General features: G+C 44.9%; 2 protein-coding genes across 6 annotated transcripts; both read left to right on the top strand.

Annotated features, from left to right (window-relative positions):
- Window positions 1–126: 126 nt before the first annotated feature.
- On the top strand, window positions 127–3,661 carry LOC136951386 (ankyrin repeat domain-containing protein 60-like). Its single transcript, XM_067245747.1, has 5 exons — window positions 127–249; window positions 685–815; window positions 1,127–1,262; window positions 2,159–2,497; window positions 3,588–3,661. Exons 1-5 carry the CDS (start codon window positions 165–167, stop codon window positions 3,659–3,661), a joined length of 765 nt encoding a protein of 254 aa, XP_067101848.1. The 5' UTR covers window positions 127–164.
- Window positions 3,662–6,144: 2,483 nt separating this feature from the next.
- On the top strand, window positions 6,145–11,632 carry LOC136944642 (interleukin-17 receptor C-like). Of its 5 annotated transcripts, none has more exons than XM_067238520.1 (15): window positions 6,145–6,270; window positions 6,450–6,637; window positions 6,905–6,929; window positions 7,148–7,309; window positions 7,396–7,490; window positions 7,591–7,705; window positions 7,806–7,847; window positions 8,092–8,216; window positions 8,345–8,401; window positions 8,545–8,608; window positions 8,783–9,006; window positions 9,151–9,204; window positions 9,393–9,447; window positions 9,887–9,982; window positions 10,233–11,632. In XM_067238520.1, the coding sequence occupies exons 2-15, from the start codon at window positions 6,527–6,529 to the stop codon at window positions 10,841–10,843; spliced, it is 1,836 nt and encodes a 611-aa protein (XP_067094621.1). In that variant the 5' UTR covers window positions 6,145–6,270; window positions 6,450–6,526; the 3' UTR covers window positions 10,844–11,632. The 5 variants fall into 5 exon arrangements, with proteins under 5 accessions (XP_067094621.1, XP_067094614.1, XP_067094606.1 ...); XM_067238513.1 differs by having other exon boundaries at window positions 8,780–9,006; XM_067238505.1 differs by having other exon boundaries at window positions 6,450–6,509; window positions 8,545–9,006.
- Window positions 11,633–12,207: the final 575 nt, after the last annotated feature.

Here is a 12,207-nt window from a genome sequence, read left to right as displayed (position 1 = left end):
CAATGAGCAAGTCAAATACATATTTTAGTAGGCCTCCGTCCGCTTCGACCTCACCGAATTTGACAAGTTCTGTACACCGCGTCTCCAAGACAGCTCGGTTCAACCTCAATGCGCGGGTACGCGACACAGGGGAGGTGTTCATCGTGCAAAACTGCCACCATAACATGACGATCAGAGAACTAAAGAGCGCATTGGAGCTGGCGGTCGGAATTCCTTCGGACTTCCAGAGACTATGCTACCTGGACCAGGGTAATTAAGCTTTTATGCTAGTCGTTTCTCTGCCATCTCTGTTCGACTGATAGGCCTATTGAATTGGACAATGCTCCATTCAGAGCATGACGAGTCTCGATTAATAAACCACAACCGAACTTAGTGATGATCAAGATGTGTAAGTACATGTAGATTCTCTTAAATATGATTAGCCTATACTAAACTATAATCAGGGAAGCATTACACCTATGTTTCAGTGTTTTACTGTTTACAAGTGTTTTGAAAGCTATAACAGTAAACGCAGGTGTGTCGATGTAACCTAATAATCAGAAAAATGGAGGGCTCCTCCCACAGGAATGATTAAACCACTACACTAAAGAAAAAAGAAAAAATGAAGGAAGGCGAGGAATATATCCCAGATGTAGTTCAACCATGCAGTGTGAGCCTACAGCCCTCCGGTGCTCCACCCTACAGGTGACCTGATGGAGGAAAGCACCTTGCACTACAACGACATTGTCCCAGGCACAGTGCTGACGGTGGGGGTGTGGCCCTACAATGGCTGGCCGGAGCTGGTGACTGCTGCTGCTTCCGGAAACACCTACATGGTCAGAGTTAACACTGAGGCACCGCAGGCACGTCAGGTGCAGCTTAGGACAGACTCGAACAACATCACAACCGCTGGTCTGTTAACTGGGCCAGTAGCAGAGACCGCTAATGAACAAAGAGCAGTGGTGGACGACTCCTCCTTGAGTTACACAGCTGTTATTCAACTTAATTGGACTCAATTTGATTCATTTCAATTCAATTCATTGATCCTGAAGGAAATTTAGAGACAGTTTGCTGTCCCCTGGTGGTTGTAACAGTGTCTAACTTTTCCAACATTGTATTCCCTCTTCTATCTATCTGTGATGTTCAGTTGAAGCAGGTCATGTCCAAACCAGCTCCCCAGTGCTCCTATGCATCCTCCTGGCTGCCTCACCGCCTCTTCTCTGCCCTGTTCATCACTGCTCAACGAGGACACGCCTCCGCCACCCGCTTCCTCCTACAGCAGGGTAAACCAGACACCATCTGCTCCTTAACACTGTTACTACTGCAGCATGGTGTACCAGACACCATCTGCTCCATAACACTGTAACTACTGCAGCAGGGTGTACCAGACACCATCTGCTCCTTAACACTGTTACTACTGCAGCAGGGTGTACAAGACATCATCTGCTCCTTAACACTGTTACTACTGCAGCAGGGTGTACAAGACATCATCTGCTCCTTAACACTGTTACTACTGCAGCAGGGTGTACAAGACATCATCTGCTCCTTAACACTGTTACTACTGCAGCATGGTGTACCAGACACCATCTGCTCCATAACACTGTTACTACTGCAGCAGGGTGTACAAGACATCATCTGCTCCTTAACACTGTTACTACTGCAGCAGGGTGTACAAGACATCATCTGCTCCTTAACACTGTTACTACTGCAGCAGGGTGTACAAGACATCATCTGCTCCTTAACACTGTTACTACTGCAGCATGGTGTACCAGACACCATCTGCTCCATAACACTGTTACTACTGCAGCAGGGTGTACAAGACATCATCTGCTCCTTAACACTGTTACTACTGCAGCAGGGTGTACAAGACATCATCTGCTCCTTAACACTGTTACTACTGCAGCAGGGTGTACCAGACACCATCTGCTCCATAACACTGTTACTACTGCAGCGCGGTGTACCAGACACCATCTGCTCCATAACACTGTTACTACTGCAGCAGGGTGTACCAGACACCATCTGCTCCATAACACTGTTACTACTGCAGCGCGGTGTACCAGACACCATCTGCTCCATAACACTGTAACTATTCCATAACACCACTGTTACTACAAAAAAATCCCCTCACATGTCTTCCACTTTAACTGCAAATGACCCCCCCCCCCTCTTCCTCCTCCAGGTGCTGACGTCGGGGCTCAGACCCCTCGTGGTCGAGGGGCACTGCACGCCGCCGCCGCTCAGGGGCATGTCCAGTTGATCCAGGACCTTCTGCTGGGTGGTGCACCTCCTAACATGGAGGACTGCGAGGGCATGACCGCCCTGAGCCTGGCAGAGGGCTGGGGCCAGAAGAAGAGCGCCCGCCAGATCTTCCTGTTCAACTGGCAGCAGCGCGCCGCTGCGGTACGGATCAAATCCCACCTGGGCGAGGAGGAGCTGTTCGACCACCAACGCTACAACTCACACCTGAAGACCTGGCGATGTGGCAGCTACGCCCAGAGATACATGGCACACCTTGGGGGTAAGGGGAGGGGGGAGGGGCTTAGCGGGATGGGGGAGGGAAAGGTGGAGGGGCTGGATGGGAGGGGAGAGGGCCGGTTGGGCAGGCAGGGGGGGAGATTGGCGGGGAGGAGTGAATGGAGGGTGAGCTGGATGGATGGTAAGGGGGGTGGCCAGGGTGAGAAAAGGGGGGGAAAGGGGTTGGGAGAGGGGGGAGCCAGTTATGGTAGAGAGGTTAGCGGTAAGGCGAAGCGTAAGGGCAGGGTTCTTAGAGGTGAAGAAAGGGATGAGAGCAGGAAGGTTTGTGATCAAGGGAGGGGTGAGAGCTGGGAGGTTAGGGATGAGGGGAGGGGTGCGGGGAGGGGTGAGTATAAGGGTCATATTAGAAGTGAGGAGAGGTGGGACAGTGTAGAGGTGAAGCCATTAGAATCATCCCGGAGCCCCACCATCAGGCTGGCCAGAGGAGCATGGATGTAAACACTAGCACACAACACTGCTTCTGCCAGTGGACCACCTCAATATAATATATGTTATGTTTTATAACAAAGATACAAAGTACAATGTAAAGAAATATGAGCAAAAACATGAAGGTGAATGTTAATAAAAGTTTAATTGTAACAATACCGCAAGATGTTCCTTCTTTAGCCAGTGGATGGCAACATAACACTTCTGTCAACGTAACTCACTGTACTGTTACTGTGCAGAATCTCTGTACTGTCCTCTCCTAGTATAGAAGTATGGGTGGGCATGTGGTTCAATAAATCACTTATGATCATGTCATGGTACCCTGACAATAAAGAACAAGACAAGATACTAAAATGTGGTCGGAGTTCATGGTCGGTTATTTAAATTGATAATGAGCAAGACACTGAACTGTAAAGGAGGTATAGCCAATTCCCTTCACCACATACGAATGTAGTCCCTGTCTTCCTGAAGGTTCTCTGATGTCATATGGCCTGATTTGGTCATCTTGTGACAGACCTGACAGGTTCCCTGATGTCATCTGGCCCATAACTGCGGGAACATATTTTATATTCATATTTTAATGTTGAGGGGCGGTGCCGAGGTGGTGGATTTTCAAGTTATATCATTTAAAATTCTCGTGCTGTCAGCAGGGGGTGCTGCAGCACCCTCAGCAGCACTAGTTCCAGAGGCCATGATCTGGTCTGACTTTGTCATCTTGTGACAGACCTTACAGGTTCCATGACAGAGGGACTGTGAACATTTGACTGACGATCAGGGGCGTCGTTAGACCCTTTTTACTGGGGCACGTGCCCCAGTATAAATCTGCTGTGCCCCAGTAAAATCTAAAGTTTGAGTTTTAACAATTTACTTAATTACTTAATCAGTGCATTAATTTAGATTGATAATCCCAGAAGAAAAAATGCAGTATCCCAATCAACGCTTGTAAAATCAAAGCAGTTTAACCGCAAACACAAACCGATACCCACAGAATTCCATGTCAGCGCGCTCTTCTGAGTGTGCCAAAAATAGCCACTGCAGCACGCACACAAAGTCCAGGTGTCGGACTCTGTACACAAGTCAGAAATGAGGTAGGCTAGGAAAACATTACAAAACTAAAGAAAGTTTCTAAATGATAGGCCTACCTATCATCGTATTTTGACTAAAACATAAAAACAATATAACATGAAGCTCAAAAAACAGTATTTGCGCTCAAATGCGCACGCATTAACTATTGATGTCCCTGCCAAAGCTCATATCAAACTTGCATCCCTGAACTGTTGTATAGTGGGTTAAGCAATGGGAGTTTCTATAGCCTAGTAGTGCATTGTGCGCAGCAAGCTTGAAAGAAAAAAAAGTGATACGAATAGGGGCCTGTGCCCCAGTAGAGCTTTATGTCTAACAACGCCTCTGCTGACGAACCTTTTCTCATAAAACTGCCTCTCTGCCTCCCTTTCTAATGAGATCGCTGATAGATCTAAGCTCCCATGGCTGTCAGTCATTCTTTAGCTTGTTATATCCAGAAACAAGGTTTAATCATCTACTGTACTGTAGTCTAAAAAACTGTTTCCAAGCCTAAGACATCATACATGCTTGTTGACTAATGTATGTTTCTATTTCAGTTCCTTTGCTAGGAACACTTCTGCCTTCCTCTCCTGATGTTGCGTGCTTGCACCTTTCTCCTCTGTCTGCCATGCATATTGGAGCAGTCCCAGACTTCTCTGTCTCATAACTGGAACTGGCCACTATGATCACTATAACTAAGCACAGCACATCGCCTGGGTAATGGAGGGAACGGTTCTAGAACTAAGATATCAAGTATGTTTTCATTTAGTAAAATCTTGCTGCCTGTCTAGACCAAGCAGGAGAGTTCGAATAAAAGTACAAAATAATAATTTCCAAACATCTTGCTTGTATTTGTGTAGGCAATTACTTGTCTTTACTGACCTTTATCTTTTCTACATCTGGATTTACACAGTCACTGTTATTGCTATTTGAACTGGGTGTGTTTGTCAGCTCTTTGTAACCCAGCAACGGTGGTGTTGAAACATAGGCTTTCTTGAGTAGGTGTGCCCAAAATTCTCCATGCAGTTAATTCATACTTAAATTTCAGGGTTGGTTGTGTACTGGTATAACAGCATGCTTTGCTACTACAACATTGATAAGCCTTGACTAAAGTAAAAAAAAAAAAATCTGTTCAAACTTAAAATAAAGGTCTTTAATAATCATAATAATTGTCTTAAAATGCTGACAATGTTATGCACCTGTCCCATGTTAGTAGCACAACCATGTGATCAGTCAAGTTATATCACTATACAGTTCCCAAGTAGGCAGCTAAGGAACTGTACTAAAACTGTACAAAACTGAGTACAAAACTGGTTCAACAGGGCAATCTAAATCCTACTGCTGAAGTGAACTGTAACAGGATGCAAGGCATTACATTTACATTTACATTTAGTCATTTAGCAGACGCTCTTATCCAGAGCGACTTACAGTAAGTACAGGGACATTCCCCCGAGGCAAGTAGGGTGAAGTGCCTTGCCCAAGGACACAACGTCAGTTGGCATGACCGGGAATCGAACTGGCAACCTTTGGATTACTAGCCCGATTCCCTCACCGCTCAGCCACCTGACTCCCAAGGCAATCAATCTTTCTTTGGATAAAGCACACATTCATTACTGAAGTACTTATAATTCTGAGTATACATGGCACAGCCTTTCTTTAAATACCCACAGCTACAGAGAAAGGACTTTGGTCACCTAGACGCCTCGACGCCCATTCAAAGTTTTACATCTATTGTTAATTAAGGTTTAAAAATGTGAAACAAAGACATCATTATCGGAACTACCAGCTTTATTGTTGTTTGAATAAACAGATTGATTTCAATGACCTGCTGGACCTTGACATCTGAAAGATGTAGGCTATGGCTGATATGCAGATCTGTGTGTGTGTGTGTGTGTGTGTGTGTGTGTGTGAGAGAGAGAGAGAGAGAGAGAGAGAGAGAGAGAGAGAGAGAGAGAGAGAGAGAGAGAGAGAGAGAGAGAGAGAGAGAGAGAGAGAGAGCAAGCGAAAGAGAAAGAGAAAGAGAGTGAGAGTGAGAGTGAGAGTGAGAGTGAGAGTGAGAGAGTATGTGGGGTGGGGTTAAATCCCAAGTAATACCTGTTTGTTGACTCTATCCAGAACTTCCCAGAACATCGGATATTGTTCATGATAGGCTTAATATTTATCCTAAGATGTGAGCTTGGTAAGGTAAAACGAGTCATTGCGCTCATTTATTGTTATGCTCATTTATTTACTTTGTTAAAACCTGGATTTTGGATCCAATTCAAAAATGTAAGTATCTGAAACTAAAATTTCAATTGAATTGATATGTTATGTTAGAAACAAGTGGAATTGACCTCTCTTAAACTTTTCAATACTGATACATTACTGTAAAGTAATATTTCTAAATAATTAATTAAATGACATGTCCCCTCCTTTCCCCCGTCACCGTTGTTCCAATCTTCAATCAGTTCCACAACAGAGCTACACGGAGAACACAGCTTTAAAAGTAAAGCTTCCGTCAAGAAATGGTGGGCGGACTTTTGAAATGAAATCTACTGTATCTTGGTTGTTATACGCAGTCCTGTTGTCAGGGTTTTCAACTCTCGCGCTGGACATGATAATGGTCCCTCAATGTGGACGAGTCACATGTTCACAGGTAATCGCTGTAGATCTTTTGTCGAAATTGGGCATCAAACATTTTTTATTCATTGTCCTTTTAAAGGGGTGCTTCCCGCCAAAGTTTTCTATTTACGTGTGTATTTAAGTTTTTCTTATATGCCTATTTGCTTGTTTTACAACTTAGGCTAAACGGCAACATTATTATGCACCGCGTATGCTATGAATCATAATGATAAACAGGCACGTGAATAGTGTAGGCTGTGACTTGAGTAGCAAACTCTAACCTCTACTTTGTTATAATCAGGGTAATTCTACCTGCACTGTTGAAGGTGAGCACTTTTGTTTCACAAAATCCCTTTCCATGTCACCTCAAGTGAAATTGCAGTCTGAGCCACACATTCCAGAGTACACTGCTGGGTCACATTCCATACACTTACTTGAACCATTGATCTTTCAGTCCCTTATCTTTCTCATGCACTCGCACACAAAGAACACCCCCCCCCCCCCCCCCTCTTATATTTTTTCCAATCTTTTCTCTTTGTGTCAGATATCTTTCTCCCAATGGACAAGGTGTTTGGTTCTGAAGCTATCTGGAACCTAGAGGTACAAGCTAAGCTCTGCTGCACATGGGATGCATGCTCACCCTGCATCTTCATCAGCATCCAGCTGAACCGCAGTTTGGATCAAGTTCGGGGTCAAGATGATAATGGTAGCGAAATCCGGGAAACCAAAAATTGCAAACTGCAAACAAATTGCAACACATGTTGCTCTTGCTCACGTCTGCGTGTTTTGCAGCGAACATTATGGTGTGCTACAGTCCAGTAGCCTTCATGCCAGCGTGTAAAAACATCCATTTCAACATAACGGCAGCAACTGCACCGGAGGCTATTGTACGTAAATTTACCATCAATAATGGCATACGTGCGTATAGTACAAGCGTAGAGTCTGATGTGCTTTAGCCAATGTTTTTTATCCAACTTCATCATCTAGCACGCGCAGCTGTCCCTGGTGGTGTGTGAACCAAAGAGTGTGCTTTTCAGCAGTGACGTGAGCGTGAATGTGGGCTCACTGCATCACATGGTGAAAGTGCCGTCAGTAGATGAAGGTACTGAGACCAGTGGTGTTTTCCAGACATTCTTTGAAGGGCTCTACCCTTTCCTCCTACTGTGTAATGATTATGACTGATTCTCATCCTATGCCCTTAGTGTGTTCCACAGAACATCAGGGACTTGTAGAGGCTTGTGATGGTGAGTGAAGTTCATATTTGATCTATTCTCAGAATTACTGTATATTCTGTTATTTACATTTGCAAAGCTTTCTGTTTGAGCAACTGATGTTACCTGTCCTGAAAATATACACCTGAAACCATGTATGCTTATTTGTGTTGCTTTGGTGCTGCCCATTGGAGACTGTTTGTCTGTCTGACAGTTTAGTCTAGCTACATTTATTCAACTTGACTTTTCTCTTGTGTAATTGGCTTGTGTTTGTCAGTCCCTAGAATAGGTGCAGATATTGACCAGATAAGGGGTGTGGTGAATCTGAGTGCTGAACACAAGAGTGACAACCTCTTCCCACTAAAGATGTGCCTTAAGCAGGAGAGAAATGGAACTTGCAAGGTTAATGTGGTGCAAAGGTGTCAAGATAATTTACAGCTGAATTTATAGACATTTATACCTGAAAGTTGTTATTGCATAGTTCTTCTCATTGCTTGTCTTTGAAGTAAACACTTATTTTGTGTCTGTAGAAGTGGACAGAAAAAGCCATTCCACTGCACTCTGTCAGCCCTTGTATGTGCATTCAGGTAGGCCTCCTGATATTCATTTTATTTTACGATATTTTAAGCGTTAATAACACATTGCGGGACATTACAGCATCATAGAAATGATCGGAATCTTTTTGGGGGATTTTGTGTGTATGTGTGCGTGTCTGTGCATGTGTATGCAGATGTGGTGGGATAAAGTAGATGAAAGGTCACACCGATCTGAAAGTTGTCCATTCAAGAACACCGGTAAGAGGCAGTGTGTCTTCAAATCAAACTTTAAACTTTATTTGTGTAGCCCTTTTCACAAGAATACAGGTCTTCTGCGTATCTTCATATCAAAAGTACTCTGGTCTGCTGTCTTACAAGTCGATGTGGAAAAAACAAGATCAATTCTAACTATTTTTGTTGTTGTTCAAGAAGCTTTTCAAAGTAATGTGTGGGCGAACGTGTCCGTATCCGTGGTCCAAGGCCAGATGAACAGTGGCGGTAGCATGCTTTCCTGGAACGTGTCGACCCCCTGCAGGCTGGAAGCTGAGGTGTGGCTGTGTCAGAGGGACGCAGGTGTGGGTGGGTGCAGGGAGCAGAGGAGCTCCAGGCAGCCTCTGGCCAACGGCCCATGGATGGAAAACCGCAAAGGACTTTGGGTAACCAGTGACAACAGTAGTTTCGTAGTTCTTTTTTGTTGAACAGTAGCCATTTGTATTGTTGACATGTTGTTCCTCTATGGGATACTGTTCAGGCTAGTATGTGTTCTGTGTTTTGATGGTGTAGTGTGTCTCTTATCACAGCAGGTGCAGGGAGCGTTTGAAGACATAGAGTCTTGTGTGGACCTGTGCATGATGGTACAATACTACTATTTGTTTTGCCTGTAACACTAGCTGACAGAGCTATTTGTTTTTTTACATAATCAAATAGGAGAGATTTAATTGTGTCATGGGTCATATTTGCCTTACATATTTGCAAAGCAAAACCAATCAGCGAAAGGAAGCTAAATGTATTAAAACATGTGTGTGTGTGTTTGTCTCTACAGGTAAAGATACAAGGAATGGACAAAAATATTGGCCCCTTTTGTCCTAATGTATATGGTAAGTTTTTGAATTGTAACCTCATTGTATTAATCATTAAAAAATATCTTTTGTTGCATAAGCCCCAATGAAGGCCTAATTGATGTGCTGGAATTCAACTGTATTCTGACACAAAAGTACCGTCTGTTGTAGAAGATTTTAAATATATTTTTTCCTTACATTGACCAAATTTACAAACATAGATTTATGTCATCAACTCTGAGCATGTAATCTCAATAACGACTGATAGACTGATCCCAATAAAGAACAATAGATTATGTAATTAGGTCATACATGATGGTTAAGGCAGTCACAACAATGAACATAAATAAGCTAGCTGGCTCGGTTATTAACTGAGGGAAACCAACTCAGTATACTAATGTGCTTTCATCAAACATGCAGTTAGACAAAGGACTCAAACCATCAGTCATGTGCTGTACACAGTGTCTCTCTCTTTCAGCCAGTAGGTGGCGGATGAGTCTATTGGTTCTTGTTATTGTGCTGCTAATCTGCATAGCTGTTCTCGGAGTCTGTTTCCTGCATAGCACAGTGAAACGTGAGTATGATCAGAAAGATCTGACCCCACCCCCCACCCCCCACCCCCCCCGTCCCCGTCCCTTACTTTTCATGAGACAGTTGGACACAGCTATCAATGACTACTTTCATGTTACTCACTGATGGGCTTTTGTATAGGGACTATACAAATAAATAATTGTACCATAATGCCATTTCCCTTTAATGTGACATACTGTATATCTAAAAAATCAGCTGAGGGTCTGTAACCCCCTTCTCTCCCCTCTAACTAGAAGCTGGTGGGGAGGGTAACATCATGCTGCTGAGCCCCCCAGATGCAGAAGGGCCCGTGTCTGAGCAGGTGTGTGAGTTGGGCTCCCTCCTTGTAGCCCAGGGCTTCAGGGTATGTGTGGATTTGTGGAGCCGGGCCCAGCTGGGCTCTCTTGGCCCCCTGCCATGGCTGCACTCCCAGCTACACCTCCTGGACACCCAGGGGGGCCGGGTCCTGGTGGTCTTGACCCGCTCTGCTTGGGAGAGGGCCCAACATTGGGGTCAGGACCCTCAACAACAGGGCCCCTTTGCCCAGGCCGGGGACACTCGCGCAGAGGGAAGTGGAGAGGACAGGGGCTCATCCCCGTACACGGACGTCTTCTCAGCTTGCCTGAGCTGCATCCATGCAGACCGCCAGCAGGGTTGCGTAGGAGAGCGTTTTACCCTGGTGACCTTTGAATCCCACCCTGCCACAGGGAGCAAGCAAGGTCTCCCAGAGCTGCTCCAGGGGCTGCCCTGGTTCCACCTGCCCTCCCAGAGTCAGGGGCTTCTTTCGGCACTGTCTGGGGGTAGGCGAGGGGTGAGATGGAGGTGGACTGAGCGGCTGAAGGGCGGACTGGCTTCAAGCCTATAGGAGAGACTCACAGAGTGGGAAGCCATATCAGTGGGTTTATTCTGATGTGATTAAAACCCAAGAGGCTGGGCCTCTACAGCAGGTCCTGTCAACCAAGTCAATCTGAGATTTACCCTTTTTCCTGCAGTGATTATACCACGCAATGATTACAAAAGCAGCAGGTTCTCATTTGATATTAAGTGAGAATAATAGACACAAAAAAAGCCTTTAGAAGTCTTTACCGTATTGCACTAGTATTACAGTAGAGTGGCAGGGCGAGAGTGAGTGTGTGAGATGTTGGCTCGCTAGTGCCTCCTGCTGATTAGTAGGGCTGTACTCAGTTGTGTCAGGTGCAGGGTTGTTCTGACACAGGCCAAGGACCAGTACATCATGTGTGGAGTGTACAGCAGGTTGGACCCTTCAAAACACTGAGCGAGGTCTGTGTGTGTACGTGTTGAAAGGTAATTTGAAAAGAGTAAAACATCTTTCCATGCATTTTTATAATATTGCTGTGTGTGCTACCTATTGTTTTAGACATTGATGAGTATGGTAGAGCTGGAGCAGTGTCGTCCAACACCTACTCAACGCCCAAGACTCAAGTGCCTAACAAAATCTTGCCAATAACCTGAGACATAACCCTCTTTGCATATAGGGAGGGAATGAATAAGCCTTATTTCAAGTTGTCATGATTTAAATGAGAATGAATCTTTAAAACCAGCATGTGTACACATTTACACTCCAGCCAATAACCGTTTTAGCACTAGTCTCAGCCAAAACAGTTAAAAAAAACCTTGAGAAATAAATGCACTCCAACCCAATTTCTGTTCTCCATTAATACTTCAACTGTGGGCTCTTCAGCTGCTTCCTTTCAGGAAGTTGGGAGGCCAAAAGGGAAGCAACTACTTATGGACTAATCCAGAGTGAGAAGTTACATTAATGGAGTCCTGACTAAGTTCAGCTGGCTCACCATGCAAGTTGAACAACGCTCAGACAAAGCATACGTTAGTTGCAATCACCAACAAGCCATAGAGAATGACACCCGACACAAGTGTAAAGTTAAATAATTATTTTTAAAGTGCACGTCTCACTGACAGATGAAACGGTTACAGACATCAAGAGGAATCGTTTGAAAAGTCACTTAACAGGGTGAGGGTGTTTACGGACGAGTCCTCAGGAGCAGGTGAAGGAGGGAGTGCACCACTGCGGCGAGAACCAAAACCTGGAATCCTCCTCTGGTCCTCGACACCAGCAGTAGTGGAAGACCTGGGGGTCCCTGCTGGAGCCAGTGTAACACTCGACTGAGGGGAAGGATCATCCTGGTACATGACTATATGATGTCCCCCCTTAAGTTTCCAAGGATTGTAAAGGGCTGCCTTCTTGTACCC

Source organism: Osmerus mordax, chromosome 1, assembly GCF_038355195.1.
Source record: "Osmerus mordax isolate fOsmMor3 chromosome 1, fOsmMor3.pri, whole genome shotgun sequence".
NCBI classification, from domain to species: Eukaryota; Metazoa; Chordata; class Actinopteri; order Osmeriformes; family Osmeridae; genus Osmerus; species Osmerus mordax.
This window is presented reverse-complemented; position numbering and strand designations above follow the sequence as displayed.